The following is a 21,954-nucleotide window of genomic DNA, read 5'->3' on the forward strand; positions in this document are numbered from 1 at the left end:
CAAGTTCAAAACTCGTGCCCTACCCTTGACTTAAATGGACATTGTCAGATTTTGTCACAGAGGGATTTAGGATGGATAAGGTACTTGGTGGAATCCTGCAATGAGTGAGCTTTACTCTGTCTCTGACCCAGGGTGTATCTGAGCAGAGAACATTAACTGCACAAGACACTTGTTACAGACCTGTTAATAATCCACTTTAACTACACAGATGGAATGTAAGTCAGAGTGAGAAACAACTAATTCAGTATTTAACTCACAGCTGGAGGAAAAAAAACACTTCATTACTTCTGTTGAATTATTAAATGCAACTTTGAGATTTTTATTGACATGAATTAACTGTGTCCATCAGTGCAAGTGAAATGTTTACAAAACTCGGTTTACCGCTGGATTTATCGACTGTTCTGTTGATGATCTTCAATGGAATCGCTTCATGTCCCACCACACAGGAGTAAGAAGCACCGCTGGCCCACTCCTCCGCTGTAATGGATAACAGGCTGTAGATGAAGAAGGAAGTGTTGTCACTCTCCGCTATCACCTCGGTGTTCTTGTAGTTACTGGGATTCACCGGCTTGTCATTGTTTGTCCACTTGACGAAGATCTCTCGGGGGGAGAAACCTCTCACTAAACAGGTGAGGGAGAGAAACCTCTGAGCGGAGATTTCTTCTGTTGGTGGCAGGAGGACCGACACTGATGGCTCCAGTGGATTAATCACTGCAGAATATTTGAGACAAATATAAATCAACCAAAAAAATCCTGAACCAATATCACAATTTCACTAAATATTAAAATACGCCATTTTAAATTTGGGATTTATTCACTTTCGATTTCGAAAGGAGCAGAATGGTACACATACTGTTCAGTAAAAAATAGAAAGTTTAATGTGAAAGTTGCCTCCATGTTTCCAGCCCACAACGAGGACATTCTGTCCATTTGTCATTGCTGATGGTGACGTCACAACCCAGGCTTCTTCCCACCTTCTCTGACTTAATCAGAATACAATATCCTTTGGTCCATCTTTTTCTTAATCAGCTAATTAGCTATCCTGCCTTCAGATGCATCGTTAATGCCCCCAACGGTGTTGGTTCATTTCCAATCAAAGCCTGTCATTGATGTAACTGGATCTGGATTACACATGGGATGCTTTGTGTTTTAATCTCACTGCTCACCTTTCTCTTTGTGGATGGAGTCTCTCAGCGGAGTCGGTAGATTCTGATGGTACACCACACATTCAAAAGTAACGCCACTCAGCCAGGCTTCAGTAGAAATGTCTAATTTGCTGATCACGCTGTCGGGATTCTGTCCAGGCTGCTCAGCAATCTCTGATTTCAGAGGCTTCTTTTCTTGTCTCCAGGTCACATTGACTCCAGAAGGAAGATTGGACACAACGCAGGTTAACGTCACCGTCGCCTCCAGTAAGACTTGTTCTACTGGCGGTGGGAGGATTTTAACGGTGTTAGGGTGACACTCGGTATCTTCTATGAAACAAAAATCAAAGTCAATGAAAAATGCCCCTTTCTGATACAAACAGCCAATCTTCAGATTACTCCTTCACAGGGTGAAGACACCACCTTCAAAATGGCAAATCCAACTATTGCTGAAACGATGCTTACTATTGTTGATGTATTTTGATCTGTGAAACATTTGTGATTACCTATAACATACCCTGTGTAATTATTCGTAAAGAACACTGGCTTTGTAACAAGTGAAACCTGTGAAAAAAGTAAAATCATCGAAGATACCATCATGTAACCCATGGAATTATCTTTCTTTCGGAGTTTGTCTCTCACTTAAGACCATCTATTGATACTTGTGAGAAGAGTAATCTGAATATAATGAGTTCATTTCCATGTTCATAACCCTTAGGTACAAGTGCTGCTGGTCACACTGACTGCCAAATCACATCCCAAATTTTGGACAAATTATAATAAATAATAATTATTCTCTTTGCAGAGTTCTAAAGTGTTACAGGAGCGGTGTACAGCCATGGAAATTCTGTTCATTATATTTAACGTGATCAAAAATACTTTGCGTTATTGGTGTGATGTCATTCTCTAATTTATGTCATTGTTCCTCGTGGGCTGTGTTTGGAATAGATCTGAAAACAAGACATTGAGTACATCACTGGATATCGAGAAGGACACCCATCTCCTAAAGTCTTTGCCTCCATTCAGTTAGTTCATAACTGGTCTGTACTTTTACTTTATTTACCAAGCTGCATTTTTTAATTTCTTCATAGAGCAGGGGAGAAAAAAACAAACAAAAGCGTCTTAAATTAATCTACAAACGCGATGGAAATGTCACTAATTTTATAGACATCCACTACTCACTGTGTAAACCTCGCCACCCCAAACCAGGCTAAATCAGCCTGTCTCAAGTTCCTCGTTCATTCATCCCTATTGTAGCATTCCCACCAGAATTTATTCTCCTGCCTCATCCATTAATTACAGAGAGCATCTTAAAGAAGCTCAGTGAGATCACATTTATCCCAGTTCATCAAATGTGATAGCCACTTGGTCTGTGGTCTGATCCCATAAATGAAGTTAAAGAGCTCAGTACCAGATAAAAATCGATGTCATACAATGTCCAACCAACAGGTCATTCCTGAGCAGGGAATGAAGCATTGAACGCATTTTGATTTATTTTCAAGTAAGGGTCTCTGCATATGTTAACCACGTCAATTTGATAGAGGTTCAGAATAAGGCTGTTCGGCCAATCCAGAGTTTAGATCAGAATGATGCTGGAAAAGCACAGCAGGTCAGGAAGCATCTGACGATCAGGAAAATCGACGTTTCGGGCTAAAGCCATTCTCCTGCCTTCTCCCCGTACTAAACAAGAGCCGATCTATCTCTGGCTTGAGTACACACAATGGCCTGGACCCACAGCCCTCTGCAGCAACATGTTCCACAGACTCATCACCCTCTGGCTGAAGAAACCCTCCCCATCTCAGTTCTAAACGGTGCCCCTTTGACCCTGAGACTGTGCCTTTGGGTCCTAGTCTCGCCTACCAGTCAAAGCATCTATTCCACATTCACTCGACCTCAGTCTCTCAGTATTTTCTATGTTTCAATCAGATATCTCTCCAATATCCCCCTCCACCCCAAACTTATCCTTGAAGCAGCTACCAGGCAAGTATTCAGCACTCTGAATGCCTCTCCCAGCATGATCAGGCAACAAACTATTTAACAAAGCTCACTGTCTATATATCTATCTTCAACAGAGACGAAACATGCTTTTCTGACTTGCCAAAAGGTTGAATTATGAGCAATGCTAATGTAACACTCAAACTGAAATGAGACACGTGGCATGTTGGGAAACGAGAAGCTGTACCGTGCTGTTTACAACGCCTGATAAATTAGTGTGTTTGATTCACATCAGAGTTCAGAATGATTTGTAGCTCTCTCAGTCTGTGTCTCTTACCCTGGAGTGCGGTGATGTTTTTACTTTGAGTGTTCTCTCCATGAGTGACCTGGCAGGTATAGACCGCACTGTTGTACCATTCACCATAAGGGACCATCAGCCGACTCGTCACTGAGAAGTTCCCGTTCGCCTCACACACGGGAGACGTGAAGAAGCCAGAATCCAAGCGTCGGCCATTTTTCAACCAACTCACGGAGATTGACTTCGGATGGAACTCGATGATTGAACAGACGACGGTTGCAAACTTGCTGCTTGCGATTTCTTCACTGGAGCTCACAGTTAGGAGAAGAGTTGGTTGGAGAATATCTGGACCTTTAGGAAACACATCACATACATTATCTAACGAATTTCATAACAAATACAATCAGTTCTCATATATCAAGGTTTCTTGTGGTTAATGGATACAGGAATCATAATTGTGCAGAGTGCTGGAGAAGCTGGGATCCACACAGAAAGATCAGCAGGACAATGTGAAAGGCTAAACTTAGAGGACACAGCAAGGGAGTCAAGGAGGCACAGAAACTATAGGCCGGTAACATCAGAAGGGAGATAGCAACGTTGGATGGTATTCGTTTTAATGACAGAGTCTGATGAACAAGGCAGACGAATTACTGGCATAAATGAAGATATGATGCCGTTGCTGTCACGGAGACATATTGAGAGCTGGGCAGGAGTGGCTATTCAATATTCCAGGATTTAGTGCCTTCAGGCGAGACAGGGAAAGATAGAAAATGATGGGGGCAGGGGGTGTGCGGTACAGAATGTTGCTTCTGTCGCAATTCTGACAAGAGTATTTTAGGCTGTAAAGAGAAATGAAATCATGGATACCTCCTTGAACAAAGGCAAATGGACAGTACTTCAAAACCAAAACACAGCAAACATAACTACTGGGAGAGCACGATAGACCTTACTATTGGTCCAAAAGACCAAGTGCAAATACATGGGCAAATTTCAGAGACATGGAAATTAAATAGGGGAATGAGAAAAGAGGTTTTTAACTTCCTCAGCATAGGCTTGGATATTCATTTTGTCAAAAATTTACAGGGAGCACAATTCTGAAAATGCCCCCAGGAGAATATTTGAACAAAGTATGTGTTTAATACAGAGAATTTTAATCCAGACCTTGCAAGAGAGGTGTGAACCTGAACTTAACTTTAGGGAATGAAGTCGACCCAGTGGGTAAAACATCAATGGTGGAGCACTTTGCAGACAGTGATCGTAAATCAGTTGGATTTCAGATTGTACTGCAAAGGAATAGAAATTGGCCCAAAGTTCTGAAAAGGGGAAGGACAATTTTAGTAAGATCAGGTAATGACTTAACCAGAGTGGACTGGAAGCTGACACTTATTGGTAAATCTGAGTCAGAGCAGTGTGACACATTTAAGAAAGAGATAGGAAAATCACAGGGAGGACATTTCCCAGGAAGCCACTGCGTGGTATCAAGAATGCAGCGGGCTCTGGACACCAAAGGGCATGGAGGGGGAGATAAAGAGAAACAAGGGAGGCTTCCGGTCTATACTGAAATCTCAAAACAATAGAAACTAATATGGAGTACAGAACGTGCAAGGGGGAGTTTGAAAGACAAAGGAATTAGAAGAGCAAAAGGGACCATGAGAAAATAATAGCAGTCAAAATAAAGGAAAATATTTTTAAAAGTTACAGACTCATTCATAATAAAAGAATTATTCGGGAAACAGTAATGCCCATTAAGTGTTATTATTGGAGTGGAGCTGGAGGATTTGGTTGTGGTCAAAACGAATGTGTTGTGTCAGTGTTCACTAGTAAGAGGGACAGTGTGGGGACAGAAATCATGGAGGGGTGTTATGATGTACTTTCAGAAATTAGGACACATGACGTGATGTTCTGTATTGTCTTGCTGAATGAAAAGTGGTTATATTTCCAGGGCAGATGAAAAGTATACCAAGCGGTTGAGCGATGCAAAGGATGAAATAGTTGGGTTGCTGACAATAATTTAGAATTCCTGTCTGACCACAGCAGTTGTGCCAAGTGAGTGTAGATCAGCCAACGTTGCACTGTTATGCAGGACGAAGGAAGGGATAAATAATGAAAACACAGATCTGTCAAGCTAGTCTCAGTGGTAAGGAAACTATTGAGAAGTGAAATTAGTTTTCATTTGGAAGATAAATCAACAATTTTCAGCACGGTTTTATTGAGAGGAAGTCATGTGTAACAATTTGATAGTAGTTTTCATAGAGATAACTCGATGTCCAAATGATAGCAATAATCAGAGCCAATGGGATCTGAGTTAATTTGACAGATTGGATCTAGAACTGGCTGAGTGGTGGGAGCAGGGGATAATAGTCATCGGGTGTCTGCGTGACTGGAAATCTATGTCTCCTGGTGTTCTGTAGAGATTAGTGTTGATTTCCGTGCTATTTCTCTTACATACCAATGATTGAGACTCAAATTTAGGAGGATTAACCAGTGAATTCACAGATTAAATGAAAACTGTCATGTTGGTAAGTCATGAGCATAATGGCTTTAGATTGCAGGAGGATATAAAAGGGTTGGTTGTATGTGAAGAGAAAAGTTGCAAATGGAAATTATTCTGAATAAATGTAAGGTGATGTAATTCGGCAGAAGAATCTGTGAGGTATGACGTTTTGAATGGTGGAACCCTGGAAAGGCCTGAGGATCTTTGGTGCATGTACCCACCGATCCCCTATAGTACTGTGTCGTCTGGATAAAGGGGCTAAGAAAGTGGGAGGATATTTGCTTTTATTAGCCTAAACATTGACAATGAAGAGTGGTGAGATGATACTGGAACTTAATAAAACACTGGTTAGGCCATACTGAAGCGTTGTGTGCATGTTATGGAAGGAATGTGATTACACTGAAGGCAGTATTGATGAGATTTGCCAGGATCTTGTCTGGGTTGGAGAGTTTTAGTTATGAAACTAGTTTAGATAGACAGGGAGCAGAGGAGAATTAGGGAGAAGATTATCATGATATCTAGAATTATTTTAGGCATAGACAGGGTAAACTGGATGAAACCTCTTCTCCTTGGAGCAGAGGAGAATTAGGGAGAAGATTATCATGATATCTAGAATTATTTTAGGCATAGACAGGGTAAACTGGATGAAACCTTTCCCCTTGATGGAGAAATCAATGCCTCAGGGGCACAGGGTGAAGGTAAGGCCAGGAGGTTCCAAGTGGATCTCAGGGGAAAACAAAATCAAACAGAGGGTGGTGTTAGCCTGGAGCTCAGCACCAATAAGTCATGTAGAGACTGAGCCCCTCATTATAAGTATGAAGTATCCTTGCAAGGGCAAGTCACACAAGGCAATGGATCGTGTGCTGGCACATGAGACTGGAATAGTTAGGTGGCTGTTATTGATAGGCGTGAATTGGATGGATCAAAGGGCCTTTTTCCTGTGCTGTATAAGGTGATTCTGTGAAAACGGTTATAAATAATGCCTTCTTCATGTTAATCACAGATGATCTGTTTATCTCAGTTCCCACAACACTTACCTGGACATGGCATTACTTTGCTCTTGTGTGTCCCGCTGTGTTGAACCTCACAGTAGATTTTGCTGGGGCAATCTACCGCTGACTCGGGCAGGGTTAACTGGCTGCTCAGGGTGTAGGTTCCCTTCTTGTTTCTCACTGATGGGTAAGTCTTCAATCCAGTCGTGATGAGCTCCCCACCTTTCTTCCAGGTTACCTTGGTGACGTCAGGGGAATAGTCCATCGCCAAACAACCAAAGATCACAGAACCGGTGTTGTGCTCCTGACAGGAGGAGACCAGGCCATAAAGCGTGGGGGGAGATGGTGTCTCTACAATAGAATGACCAATTGAGCATGTTAGTTTCTGTTAATTTGACCTTATCAGTTACTCAAATGTATCCTCAGCTGTAAATGTTTGCCAGTATGCTCCCGCTGAAGTCGACAGCATAACTGGGGTTTATTTTTGTTTCCTACCAGTTGCTGATCATGATCATTGGTTCCCTCTTTAGAATCATGCCCTCGACCTTGACCATTGCCATATAATTTCAGAAGAAGAACATCCTGATCCCACCCCAGTAACTGTTTGAAGATCTCACCAACTGACACTTTTACTGGATTGCTGTGAAGAGCAGAGACATTTCACAAAATACAAACCAAGGAAATGCAGATTCATCGAAATTCTACAGTGTGTGCAAACAGGCCATTTGGCCCAACAAGTCCACACCCACCCTCTGAAAAGTAACGCATCCAGACCCATTCCCCTATCCTATTATGCTACAGTTAACCCTGACTAATGCACCTAACCTCCCAATCACTGAACACAACATTTGCAATTCCCCCAACTTGCACATCTTTGGAGTGTGGGAGGAAACGCACACAGACCTGGGGATAAAGTGCCAACTCCACACAGACAGTCACCCGAGGCTGGAATGGAACCCGAGTCCCTAGCACTGTGAGGCAGCAGCACTAACCACGGAACCAGCGTGCTGCCCCACAAGGTGCCGTGCTGCTGGAAATACCCAACAGCTGGCAGTACCCCCGGACAGAAATCAGAGTGAATCATCGAACAGAGAACATTACAGCGCAGTACAGGCCCTTCGGCCCTCGATGTTGCGCTGCCCTGTCATACTAATCTGAAGCCCATCCCACCTACACTATCCCATGTACGTCCATATGTTAGCCCAATGACGACTTAAATGTACTTAAACTTGGCGAATCTACTACCGTTGCAGGCAAAGCATTCCATACCCTTATTACTCAATGAGTAAAGAAACTACCTCTGACATCTGTCTTATACCTATCTCCCCTCACTTTAAAGTTGTGTCCCCCCGTGTTTGCCATCCCCATACTTGGAAATCAGGCCCAGTGAGCCTTCCTCACTTATCAATGCAAGGCAGAATGTTCTCTCTGGGAGGAAGGTCACTGCAGCAACAGGCAGGAGCTGAGCACTGGGACGGGGAGGATGGCTGTCACGGCTGAACTCATGCCAATTGGCTGGAAGTTGAAACATCTCATTTACAATTCTCTGAATTCTGGAGGCCTCTGAAAAATGGAGGACTATTAAGGTTCAGAGACTTTGGAGTGTTACAGCTGAGTATTTACGTAAATATGATTTGAGAAATGAACAAGTAATCTGTAACTTTAATAACTATCAAACTGACACACAGTTCACCACCAAACCTCATGTCTCAGACTAACCACTGCACTTATTCTGTCTAGACCTAAATTCCCACTCACATTGACAAACCCTACCCTGCTATACACCCATTCATGCCCGGAACACACAACCCCTATCACACGAAACACATCCAAGGCAATCCATATTGGTAGTGTAGCTGAGCAGAGAGATCTCGGTGTCCATGTACATAGATCCCTAAAAGTTGCCAGCCAGTTTGATAGAGTTGTTAAGAAGGCATACTTTGTGTTGGCTTTCATCGATAGAGGGAATGAGTTTCAGAACCACGAGGTTAGGCTGCGGCTGTACAAAAAGTGTGGCTGCACTTGGGAGTATTGTGTACTGTTCTGGTCACCACATTATGGGGAGAATATGGAAGCTTTGGAAGAGTTCAGAGGAGGTTTACCAGGATGTTGCTTGGTATGGTGGGAAGGTTTAATGAGGAAAGGATGAGGGTCTTGAGGCTGTTTTATTTGAGAGAAGAAGGTTGAGAGGTTACTTAATTGAGACATAAAAGATAAACAGAGGGTGGACAGTGAAAGCCTTTTTCCTTGAATAGTGATGGCTAGCAGGAGAGGACATAGATGACGGATGTCAGAGGTTGTTTCTTTACTCAGAGAGTAGTAGGGCCATGGAACGCACTGCCTGCAACAATAGTACACTCACCAACTTTAAGGGCATTTAAAAGGTCATTGGATAAACATATGGATGTAAATGGAATCGAGTAGGATAGATAGGCTTCAGATTGGTTCCACAGGTCAGCGCAACATTGAGGGCTGAAGGGCCTGTACTGCACTGTAATGTTCTATATTCCAGATGGACATATGATCTCAATTCCTTTCACTCATTTACACTCTTGCCGCCCTGTACCTGGCCCATGGTGAATCTGGCCCTGACTGGACCTAGCACCATCATTTTCACAACCTCTGACAAAAGCCCACTACCCAAGACATGACCTCAGCCCTTGATCACTGACCTCTCACCTTACCCAAGTCAACCTGTGCACATTGCATCCCAGCTCCTTTCGCATCTGTGCTTTACCACCCACCATTTTGCCAGACTCCGAGCTTTGCATTTTGACAACACGTCCACCTGTCACTTCATTACAGTGACCCTCCACCCCCGAAACATCCTGGCACTCTGCCCACCTCTACACTAACCAGCCTGGCATGCTGCTCACCTCTCCATAAACCAGCCTGGCACTCTGCCCACCTCTGCACTAACCAGCCTGGCATCCTGCCCACCTCTACACTAACCAGCCTGGCACACTACCCACCTCTACACTAACCAGCCTGGCACTCTGCCCACCTCTGCACTAACCAGCCCGGCACACTGCCCACTTCTACACTAACCAGCCTGGCACACTACCCACCTCTACATAAAACAGCCTGGCACACTACTCACCTCTACACTAACCAGCCTGGCACTCTGCCCACCTCTACACTAACCAGCCTGGCACACTGCCCACCTCTACACTAACCAGCCTGGCACACTGCCCACCTCTACACTAACCAGCCTGGCACTCTGCCCACCTCTGCACTAACCAGCCCGGCACTCTGCCCACCTCTCCACTAACCAGCCTGGCACTCTGCCCACCTCTACACTAACCAGCCTGGCACTCTGCCCACTTCTGCACTAACCAGCCTGGCACTCTGCCCACCTCTGCACTAACCAGCCTGGCACACTGCCCACCTCTGCACTAACCAGCCTGGCACTCTGCCCACCTCTGCACTAACCAGCCTGGCACTCTGCCCACCTCTGCACTAACCAGCCTGGCACACTGCCCACCTCTACACTAACCAGCCTGGCACTTTGCCCATCTCTGCACTAACCAGCCTGGCACTCTGCCCACCTCTGCACTAACCAGCCCGGCACACTGCCCACCTCTGCACTAACCAGCCTGGCACACTGCCCACCTCTGCACTAACCAGCCTGGCACACTGCCCACCTCTGCACTAACCAGCCTGGCACACTGCCCACCTCTACACTAACCAGCCTGGCACTCTGCCCACCTCTGCACTAACCAGCCCGGCACTCTGCCCACCTCTGCACTAACCAGCCTGGCACACTGCCCACCTATGCACTAACCAGCCTGGCACACTGCCCACCTCTGCACTAACCAGCCCGGCACTCTGCCCACCTCTGCACTAACCAGCCTGGCACACTGCCCACCTCTGCACTAACCAGCCCGGCACACTGCCCACCTCTGCACTAACCAGCCTGGCACACTGCCCACCTCTACACTAACCAGCTTGGCACACTGCCCACCTCTGCACTAATCAGCCTGGCACACTGCCCACCTATGCACTAACCAGCCTGGCATCCTGCCCACCTCTCCATAAACCAGCCTGGCAAAGACAGACCTCCTGCACTTCAGCTCAAACTACCCCTCACCTACCAAGCACAATTCGACCAAATTATCCTGTGACCATTACCATTTACCTTGATGCCACCTTGCCAGACAGAGTGCATGCAAGCTTACCCAGCAGCCAACACCTCACAGCCTACCAGCCCAAACTCTCCCACATGCCCAATCTAGCCCCTCACTTGCTCACCACCTTCCAACTTTGAGCCTACTCCACCATAAAGTCAGTGAGTCATAAAGTCATACAGCACAGAAACAGTTCCTTTGGTCCAGCTCATCCATGCTGACCAGAGTTCCAAAATTAAACTAATTCCACTTGCCTGCCTTTGGCCCATATCCATCCAGAACTATCCAGTTCCTGGAGCTGTTCAAATGTCTTCTAAATGTTGGACCTATCTCTGCATTTACCACTTCCTCTGGCAGTTCATTCCAATGTTTTGGACAGTTACAACATGAAGCCCCAACTCCTGCACTCAGTGCTCTGACCAATGTGCCAAACACCTTCAACACACTAGGTACTTGAGACAACGCTTACAAGAATCTATGAGTCTGGACCCTCAGGGCCCTGTGTTCAACATCACTATCCAGTGCCTTACCATGAACTCTGTAAGACTCTATGAATCTGGACCCTCAGGGCCCTGTGTTCAACATCACTATCCAGTGCCCTACCATTAACTCTGTAAGTTGTGACCTGATTTGTCTTCTCAAAAAGCAACACGTCGTATTCATTTAAATTACACTCCATCTGCCTCTCCTCAGCCCATTGGCCCAGCTGATCAAGATCTCATTGTACATTTGGATAACTTTCACTGCCAATTATACCACCAATGTTGGTGTTACGTGCAAACTTACAAACCATGCCCCATTCAATGTTTTCATGGCTTTCAACCAATATTGTACCCTGTTTGCCTTTCTCCCACATAACCGGAGCATTTTTTTAAGGATTGAAGGAATCTATCTCCTTATTGAAATCATTTAATGTTTTGTCCTCAATCAATTTCTGTGGTGGAGAATTCCAAAGTTTCACCATTCTTTTGCTGGAGAGTAAACAATCAGGTTCAATATTATCGGTGTGTTGGGAAGACTGGTGAGCAGCAAGATTAATGATGATCCCATGAATGGAATAGCATTCTAGAGGGGCCGCGGGGCCTTCTTCAGCTTCCAGTTTGCATGCTGACATGTCCCTTCAGCAGCATGTTCCAAAACTGTGATCCTTGAGGATAAGGGCGCACATGCATGTAAATGCTTCAACTGAAAGCTCTCCTACAAATTAGACTTCAACTTGACTCTCAACTATTTCTCTGCCGTTTCCTCTTCCTCAATCACAGCCATGGGACTCACTTCCTAACAGCGCTGTGAATGTGCTAATACCATACAAACTTCAGCAATTCAAATAGACTGATGATAACTGGTTTCTCAAGGCGATATAAAAGGTCTGACACTTCCACACCTGTCTAGAGATTCAAACAACCAGTGGAAGAATTGAAAATTATTTGAGGCACTTGTGTGTCTCCACAAGATGACATGGTTTCCTTTTGTGTGATTTGACTGTGTTTTCACTGAATGAACAGAGCTATTTCTTAATCATGTAATAGGAAGGAAGCTTCCCGCATTTTTAGCAAGGCAATCACACATTATATTTCTTTATTCCAGGGAAGTATAATGTTAAATTAATGAAATATGATGATTGGGATGTTTCAATTGGAAATTGTCAGAGATTTAAAGTTTACTTTCATGAGCAATTAATTCCAGCCTCATTGTGTCACAGTACTCACAGGAATGTCTTTCAGAAATGGTGTCTCCCTTTGTTATGGGCAGTCGAATCAGTAAATCTGGGATAGTTTTTGCTTGTTAATCAAAGGTGTTAAAGAGTTTTAGCCAAAGGGAGACCTGTGGATTTAGCTCACAGATGCTCCATGATCTAAGTAAGTGGTGGAACAGCTCGAGGGGCTGAGTGCCCTTCTCTTGCTCCTACCTTCCTATCATTGTGTCATTCATTAAGCTAGCACTGGTGGTGAACACTTTTTATTAAAATATTTCAACAAATTAATTGTTTCACACATGCTGTAAAAAAACCTTCTGTTGATTATTTGGAACGGGATCATTGACATTCTCTATTTGAGTGATCAAAATAACTTCCACCCAATTACAGCAGCCACTGCACTCTGGAGTGTGTTGTTACTTCATAATAGTTTCTTGTGAAACTAGAGCTCGAGATCAGGGCGATCAAATTCAATGATTCTCTGATATTTAATATCTCTGAACATTCGCAATTTGTTCAAATGCATCTTTTCTCTGAAGAACGTGTTTCATCGAACACAACTTTTTTCAATGAAACAACAAACTTTAAATGCTAGAAAACCAAAATAAAGACAGAAATTTCTGAAGAAACTCAGCAGGTCTAGCAGCTCCTGGGGAGAGAAGGCAAGGTTAACCTTTCGCATCCAGAGACCCCCACCCCCCCTCTTCACCAAATTGTTTTCATGTTTTTGGCACAAGAGCTCACACCTGTTGAGATAAACAGTGATTACATTGGCTTGACTCCTGTTGGAAAAAGAATTCTTAGCAGAGGTACTGGACGGTCTGAGATAGCAATTGAAGACCAACTGAAAAGCTATCACCATCTGCAGCAAGTGTTGGATTTAGCGGAACTCCCACCGTACTGAACAATCAAATTCAGCTCCAGCACTGGTTTAATATAAAGTAAACCAGCCTAAGCCTAATCTCATCAAATATGCTTCGAAAATGATTCATTCTGGATTAGTTATAAATGATATTGTTTGAACAGCAAATCAAAAGCTGGGATTTCTTTGAGCACTTACTCCATTAACCCCATCTAGCGATGCCCAAAAGCTTGTGAACAAATATTGATCTGGAAAAAGCTGCGAACCACCAAATTTCTGTTTAATATCTAAGAGACACAAGTCAGGACTGCGATTGAATAGATTTCATTGGCCTCTGTGAGTGGAATTCCAACAAACACCCAGACATGTCAATCTGCTTTCTTGCACTGAAGTAACCTGATAAGAGATTGTGTTACATACCTCTCTAACAGGTTGTAAGTGAACACAGGCCACCTGGCACAGAATCAGGGACTCTACTACAACATCACAACAGACCTGAACACAATGAGCTTGACACCATCACGGAGAACACAGCCCACATGTTTTGACAGTACATAAACCATGTTAGTTATTATCACCTTCCAACAACTAGGGATTGTTCCAGAATGTTTGTACAATGAAAGTAACATTTCAACATATATCCAAGAATGCTTTGACAGCAGCTCCAAATTGTTCAAACTCTATGGGAACTACAGAGGAATAAATCTAGGAATTGCATTGCCATCAATTCACTGTCACTGGATTCCAACCTAGAACTCCCTTCCTCTTTCCCCTGTGAATGTTGCTGCACCAGACGGTCGACTTAGTTTGGAAAAGATTAAAATGTTTTGAAGTGTAATATGACCGTTGCCAGTGACAATAAAAGCTGATAATAGGTTTTCAAATAATAAGATGCAAAAAAATTCTGATTCTACATTGTGCCACGGAATATGTCCTGCATAACTGAGGCACAAAGAAAATATGCAGCAAATATCTCTTGTTGCCAACAATTTCAAAACTCTTGCTATCTGCCTTTTGTTCCTGAAATGTTCGTTCTGATTGGAACAACTTAGTCAGGGCTCTCAATTCTGAGGCACCTAATCGAATATTGTATTTCTGGCAGATAAAAGTGGTTTTGAAGCGCGAGATGAAATTGAACTGTCTGAGATTCAGGTATCCGAACTGGACAATTTACAAATGGTCAGGACCATTGACAAGTTAGTCAGACATAGCACTGAAACAAACTGCACAACAGACTTAATCCTAGAGGATACATTGCTCAACTCCTCACGTCAAATATATTCACTGTAATTGAACATTCATCAGAGGAACTAACCAGAGGATTAATGTGAACGAGAATGTGTTCACAATGAACATAAATAACCACTGAGTTAATAAACTTAATAAGTCATTGTATTTAACAAAATTATTGAGGTGGGAAATATCGCCAATTAAAGCACAGATCCGGAGGAAATGGATTATTCTCTAAATTGTTTTTACATATTCTTAAAACGTTCCTTGAACTGTGGAGATTTTGCATGCACTGCATAAAGTCAATACTGCATTCCAGTGTGGAAAGCATTTCTGTTGAAGGAATTAGGGCAAGGTCATTTTTTTGTTAACTGCTTTTAATGAACTAAAATGTTTAAAAAGGTATGAATTGAAAACGGGAGTTGCCCGCTTTAGCGGATGTCTAAGTAAATGTGGGCACTGCTGCCTCACAGATCCAGGTACCCAGGCTCGGTTCCAGCCTCGGGTGACTGCCTGTGTGGAGTTTACACAATCTCCCCTGTGTCTGTATGGATTTCCTCCCACAATCCAAAGATGTGCAGGTCAGGTGAACTGGTCATGCTATATCGTCCATAGTGTTAGGTGCATTAGTCAGGGGTAAATATAGGGTAGGGGAATGGGTCTGGGTGGGTTACTCTTCAGAGGGTCGGTGTGGACTTGTTGGGCCAAATGGCCCGATACATACTGCAGGAAATCTAATCTAAATGATTGTCACACTTAACTAATGTGAGCAGATTCCTTCCGATCACGACATTGCAATAAATCGGTCAAGTATATTAATTAAAATAAATATTACTCTCTTTTCAGTGTCTGAATAAACCATGTGCTCTGTTATCCTCTAGTTTATGTCTTCTGCAAATTTGTGAACACTGCATCCGTCTGAACACATCGATGTAAAATGAATTCTCTGCGTTTGCAGCAAGCACTCCCATGGTTTTAAGAGTAGGGTTCCTACAGTATAGAAACAGGCCATTTGGCCCAACAATTCCACACTGACCCTCTGAACAATAAGTAGTCCAGCCAGGCTCATTCCCCCTAATGTATATTTACCCCTGACTAATGCACCCTAACCTACACATCCCTGAACACTGTGTGCAATTTAGCACAGCCAATCACCTGACCTGCACATCTTTTGGACTGTGGTAGGAAACCAGAGTGCCCGAAGGAAACCCACGCAGACACAGGGAGAATGTGCAAACTCCACACAGGCAATCACCCGAGGGTGGGATCGAATTTGGGACCCTGGCACTGTGAGGCAGCAGTGCCAACCACTGAGCCACCTTGCTGCCCTGCGAGGTCATGAATGGATTATTTTAATTAATTCGAAATTTGGCCTTGGTCACATAATTCACTATAGCAGTTGCTCCGAAAGAATGACTCTTCAGTTGATATTTTGTTGTAAAATGTAACTATTTATTTAAAATGCACAGATTGGGAACACCTAAAGCACTGTGCAGATTAAATAATTCAGTTAATGTTTTATTTTATCCAGTAAATCCAGTTTAATCAGGGACATAACAATTAATTAACTCAAGTTACGTGTGAAACTGATCAAAGCAGTGAAACTGACCTGTTCTTCATAGAATTGAGCAGAATTTCCAAATGGTATTTGCCAATGATCTTTTCCAGCCAGAAAAATATGTATGTAGTGTACAGCGGAATTGAAAGGTGTGTGTTGATCAATTATAACACAGTCATGGCATTTTTGCTCAACAGCAAGAACTATTAGAACATTAGACTTTTGGAATTCTATTTATATTTCTCTATGACTTGTAAACTGTTAAAAAACACACCTTGTGATTGAACTAGATAGTGGAGTTCTGAATTTGGATTGTAAAGCATGGATTAGATTAATCCTTAATTATTACTTTTAAGTAAAAATGGCGCCCAAAGGTATCTGTTTTCCCTTCATTTCTAAAACCTTTGCGATTTGCCTTTCACTTAATATTAGGCTTTATGAAATTTCACCTCGCATGCTGATCGCATTGAATGAGGAACCTGGAGCGGTTCACTGTCACCAACCGTGTTAACATTGCAAAAACAATGTAGAAACCAGAAACGGTTTCCCAAATATAACATATTTAATGTTACCCAAGCACAGTCCCTCCTCAACAGATCAATGATCACCAGATAACAACACGGTGTGTTTGCAGCAGAACTAGCTCTGCAAACATTTTCAACAGAACCAAGAACATGATGTAACCTCACAAAAAAAAACAAATTGAAGTCTAACAAACCTGCTCAGAATCCAGCAAACTAATGATTAAATTGAATAGAAATAACAAGTCATAACAGCAGCCTTGTTTGTGAGGGGACTTAACACTTAAAGCTGTAACGTTTCTGGCAACAGTTCTATTTATTTCCAACCTGTACATCCTTCCTGATCATGTCAATCTTGTGCAGCGCACAGTAGAGCGGTTGAAGGCATATATTGATTAATCACTTCATGGTCAAAACAAAATTACTGAATGGACAAATATTACCACATTATAATTTTAAGTTAGTTTTAATTACTTAATCTGACCAATTCTGCAGTTTCAGATTTTAGTCCCAAATTTTATTTTGAATGAGGCTACTCAAAACAAAATTCAGTTAGTTTACTATTAGAACTGAGTTTTCTTTTAAAAGTCAATGCATTAGAAACTCGTTTTTTTCATTTCTCACACTTCCGGGTTTCTGCCTTAAGTTGTTTTTCAGACCGTTACAAATGGATGTAATGTTTTCAATCAAGCAGAGAAAAATGTGTCATATAAGTTTAACAAATGCAGAAATGATTCATGAAAAACCAAAGAACTTCACAAATATTGGTAATGAAAAGTAATCCAGAGAGTCAATCTCCTCACCAGAAAGAAAACACCGATTACAGAAAGCATAAAAACGCTGATCAATTTCACAAACTGAATAAGATCCAATCAACTCAATTCAACAGAATCAAGGAAAATAAAATCAGAATCCAATCAACTCAGAACAACAGATTTGAATGAAACATAATCAGAATCCAAACAATTCAATTCAACAGAATCAAATAAACAATTTCAAAATCCAATCAACACAATTCAACAAAACCAAGTAAAACCAAAGTCAGAATCCAATCAACACAGTTCAAACCGAACCAACTAAAACAAAGCCAAAATCTAATCAACTCAATTCAACAGAATCAAGTAAAACAAACTCAGAATCTAATCAACAGAATGCAATATAGCACCGCAAGAAAATTGTATGACAGTTTCTAACCTGCTTGTCATCAACAAAATTAACAAAATAAATGCGAAAATATAATCAGGGTAAGAACATATATTCAAGAAATTAATAATGATATTTTAGCATATTTTAATCATGTTCAGTAATGTCTCAAACATCTTTGAATTCTTAGCGTTTGTTGTTGATAATAAAACTCACAGTCAGGGTGTCACTGACATTAAACATTGTTTATAGCTGACTGATTAAGAGACATTAGGTGTTTCAAGTAACCCAGCCACACAGAATGCCCATCTGATCAAAAAAAGAGATACACCGAGTAACTGACTCCATTATCCCCATTGTAACTATTTGCTGAGCCTTAACTGAAGTCTGTAATCAGTCTGAACAAAAATCAATCCGAACCAAACCAAACTCAGCACAGAATCTGAGTTTCATTTAATTCAGAAATTAGTCACATGAATAGAAAGTTTTTAAAAAGTCACTAAGAAAGTTCAAGGGTCTTACCTGAAGTCACTGTCACCATGGTCCCTTGGCCCCAGTAATCAAGATCGTCACAGTGTTACATCCTCTGGACTGGGTCACACAATAACTCTGTATAAAACAAATCAAAAATCTACCATCATTTTAAATTTTCAGAACCACAGGCAAAATAAAGTCACGATAAATCTTCATCACATAATTGTGCTAGTGAATTCTGAACATTCTTGATTAATGTTAATACTATTTTATACTTCACAGAGTAACACATGAGCTGATTCTCAAAATCCCCAACTGGGGTATCGATAATTACCCAACACTTTTACAAATTAAAGAGTGATACTGGCATTAAACCGCACAGAACTAATACTGCACTGCAAGTTAAGACGGTTTGTAGAAGTAATCACTGACCAGTTTCAAACAATGGAGGCTGAATAGGTTTTTGTATTGGTCATAATTGCAGTGTCACCCCAGTTATATCACTGTGAGATACGTTGTGTCAAATACTATGACAGACTGTAAACTGTAAAATGCAGAGAATTTCTTCACTTCCTAGACAGCAGTGATTTAGACTCCTCTAAAAATGATTCAGTGTGTTATTTCAGCTTTTACGATCCATTGTATTTTGAAAGCTTGGAATACTTTTCCAGGTTTGGTCTGTATTTAACTTGACAATCAACACGAAGAAGGTAGAAAAAATTATACATTTGTACAAACTAGCACTACTGGATTGCGTTTAAATTGCATCTCACATTATTTCTCGCTCCTGCCATGGTAGAAATCACCAATTTGAGATAAACACTTGTCAGTGGTTTTTGTATGAGGATGTCGCTGTGCACAACACTGTGACCCACTGTAGTATCACAATGATGTAGACCAGTACACTCATTCTCTGTTCTTTACTCGAGGTCTCAATTTTCATTTGAAAGAGCCATTTAGTTCTGATCATGTTTAGAATTGATGCCATAGTTGACATAACAATGAGCAGTGATTTCCTGAGCTGTCAGATATATTAAAACTAACATTTTGTCCGAGCATTTAATTGATGGAAGTGTTAGCAGTACATATGACATGCCCAAAACATTGTCCCATTGTGTCAGCAGTTTGCTAGTTTAAATGGTACATTTCCTCTTTGATAGTTTTGTAAGAGGCAGCCTGAGGTCTGCTTCAGATTGCAGTTGGTATAATTGCATTTAAAACTCGTACTGACCGTCAGTTTATGATGGAATTGACAAAATGTTCCCTCGAGCTGTTTTTGAACGGGTCCAGCCCTGGTTCCTCTCGCTGTGGTCTCTTGCACAGTAATAGATGGCGGTGTCTTCGATCTTCAGGTTCCCCATGTCCAACGCGAAAATGTTGTTTGAAGTGTCTTTGGACGCAGTAAATCGACCCTTAACCGCTGGTGCATAGTTATTGTTGGATGAACTATAGTAGTACAGCAGCCACTCCAGACCCTGTCCGGGAACCTGTCGGACCCAGTGCATGTAGTAGCTGCCAAGATCGAACCCGCTGGTTTTACAGGTCAGTTTCAGGCTGCCTGCGGGACGGCCAGTCTCTGCCTCTGGCTGGGTCAAAACAACCTCCGACTGGACACCTTTAAAAAGAAAACAAATAAACCATGAGCATTAATGTTGGTGAAATGATGGCTGAGTCTTTTACATTCCTGCCGTAGACTAACATTGAGACAGTCACAAAGAGAGACTTGAACAACAAACACTCACATGATAAGAAAGTCAGTAACAAACTGAGAAAAAGTGTCGACACAATCATTCTGATAACTTGTGGGAAGCGGTTCTGCTAAGATCTTTCTAAACAGAGCCGACCCAGGAGTGTTGAATTACGGTCCAGTGCCCAGGATTTATACGGCCATCGGAAGGGGCAGGCTTACAGCTTCCGCATGTTGGTTTCCTGCTGGAGGCTGAGACTGGATCCTGGTATCAGCTTGGACAGCCCGAACACATGGGGTCATGTCTTTACATGAGGTTCTGCTTAAACATGGACACATGCACATCTTGGGATATTTGTTTTGCTGAATAGCTTCTTTGGAAGTAAATTTGAGTAGCTTCAGGTCTGTTTCACATGATAGTTGCATGTATTTTGTTTAAAAAAAACATTCAACTGGAAGTTAGCTCCATTTATTTCTACATTCATTCACAAGCAGATAAAACTAAAATTAAAGTTCAAACATATTACTAGCTAATAAAACAGTTGAGATTTTCTTCCCTGGATACTGCAAGTCTCTGTCGCACTAAAAAATAACATGTAATTCATACTAGACATTTCAAAATTCAATTTAGTCAACTGAATACAGAGCGTGTCCAAAGTGATTATATTAAGAATATTCAATTAGAAGTTAACTCCCTTTAATCCTACATTCCACCACAAGCAGATAAAGCTAAAAAGAACTTCAATAATATTATTAGCCAACAAAATGAATGACTTTATTTTTGCTGTCACTCAAAGTCTCTCTCACATTACAAAATAACATACCATTTCTAATCTGCGTTTCTAAATTCAGTTTCGGCAACCTAATATAGAGCATGTCTAAAGTGATTATGTTCAGAATGTGAGTGTATGTCACTAAACAGTTTGGACCCGGAGATTAGAAGCACCTCCTTACATTGCAGAATGTCTCTCCCTGCATCTTTTTTTCAAATTGCTCCGACACGAAAATGCCCAGTAAAGGAAAGCTGTGTGCCTGAGAAACAAAATGTGAGTCCGCAGTGATACATAACACCGAGGTAAACTTTTGAAAGAGCATCAAATGAACTAGAACAAGACAGTCCATAACTTTTTTTTAAAACCCTCAACGTCTAAACCATTGCAGGTAACAGTCTGGGTACATCAGGAATGTTTGGTTAAGTTAGAGTATTACAGTAATAATTATCACGAATGTAGGTTATAAACAGTACATTTCTCTGCTCACTGATAGCTCTGACAGGGCAGTTAACTCATAAAAATCAGCAAACATTCGCTGTTACACTACACCAGTGTTAACCATGTATAAAGGGCCCACTCAGTTTTAATGAGATGCATGAATCAGGGAATGGTGTAACAAGTGATGTGAGTTTGAACCAATTCAATTTTGTTAATTTACTTTGAGATGATAACAAATGTTACTGCAATGTGGGATTTTGGATCCATTAACTTCATTTTCAGGAGCTTTAAAGATACTCAATAAACAGACTGAACTAACCAGAACGTCACTGCATTCAATGTCCTGTTTTCTGATAGTCATACAATGAATGCTGTATTCAGTGACTTTCCTTTTAAAGGGAGAAATACCAAGTGAAATGCGTCCATTGTGAGTTAATGGGAAAATATAGTTTGTTTGGTAGGATTTTAGTTTAGTTGATTCATTTTCCCTTTAATCGGCCAGATCCAAGAGTTGGCAGCAATTAAGCTGATGACAGAAAAGGTCCTTGAGTTCCCAGTTTCATTTACTGGAAGCAGGTGGA

The 21,954-nt window shown here is 41.8% G+C and overlaps 1 gene segment (V, D, J or C); it reads right to left on the reverse strand.

The window, feature by feature from the left end:
• Nucleotides 1-285: 285 nt before the first annotated feature.
• LOC148135630 (Ig heavy chain C region-like) lies at nucleotides 286-20,368 on the reverse strand. The segment is given in 7 exon segments: nucleotides 286-711; nucleotides 1,167-1,475; nucleotides 3,418-3,729; nucleotides 6,910-7,215; nucleotides 18,524-18,568; nucleotides 19,758-20,090; nucleotides 20,218-20,368. Coding segments are annotated over 7 exon segments (1,746 nt in total).
• Nucleotides 20,369-21,954: the final 1,586 nt, after the last annotated feature.

The sequence above is a fragment of the Chiloscyllium plagiosum genome, unplaced genomic scaffold (assembly GCF_037043375.1).
Source record: "Chiloscyllium plagiosum isolate Xiang-an unplaced genomic scaffold, Cpla_swu_hap1 HiC_scaffold_49, whole genome shotgun sequence".
NCBI classification, from domain to species: Eukaryota; Metazoa; Chordata; class Chondrichthyes; order Orectolobiformes; family Hemiscylliidae; genus Chiloscyllium; species Chiloscyllium plagiosum.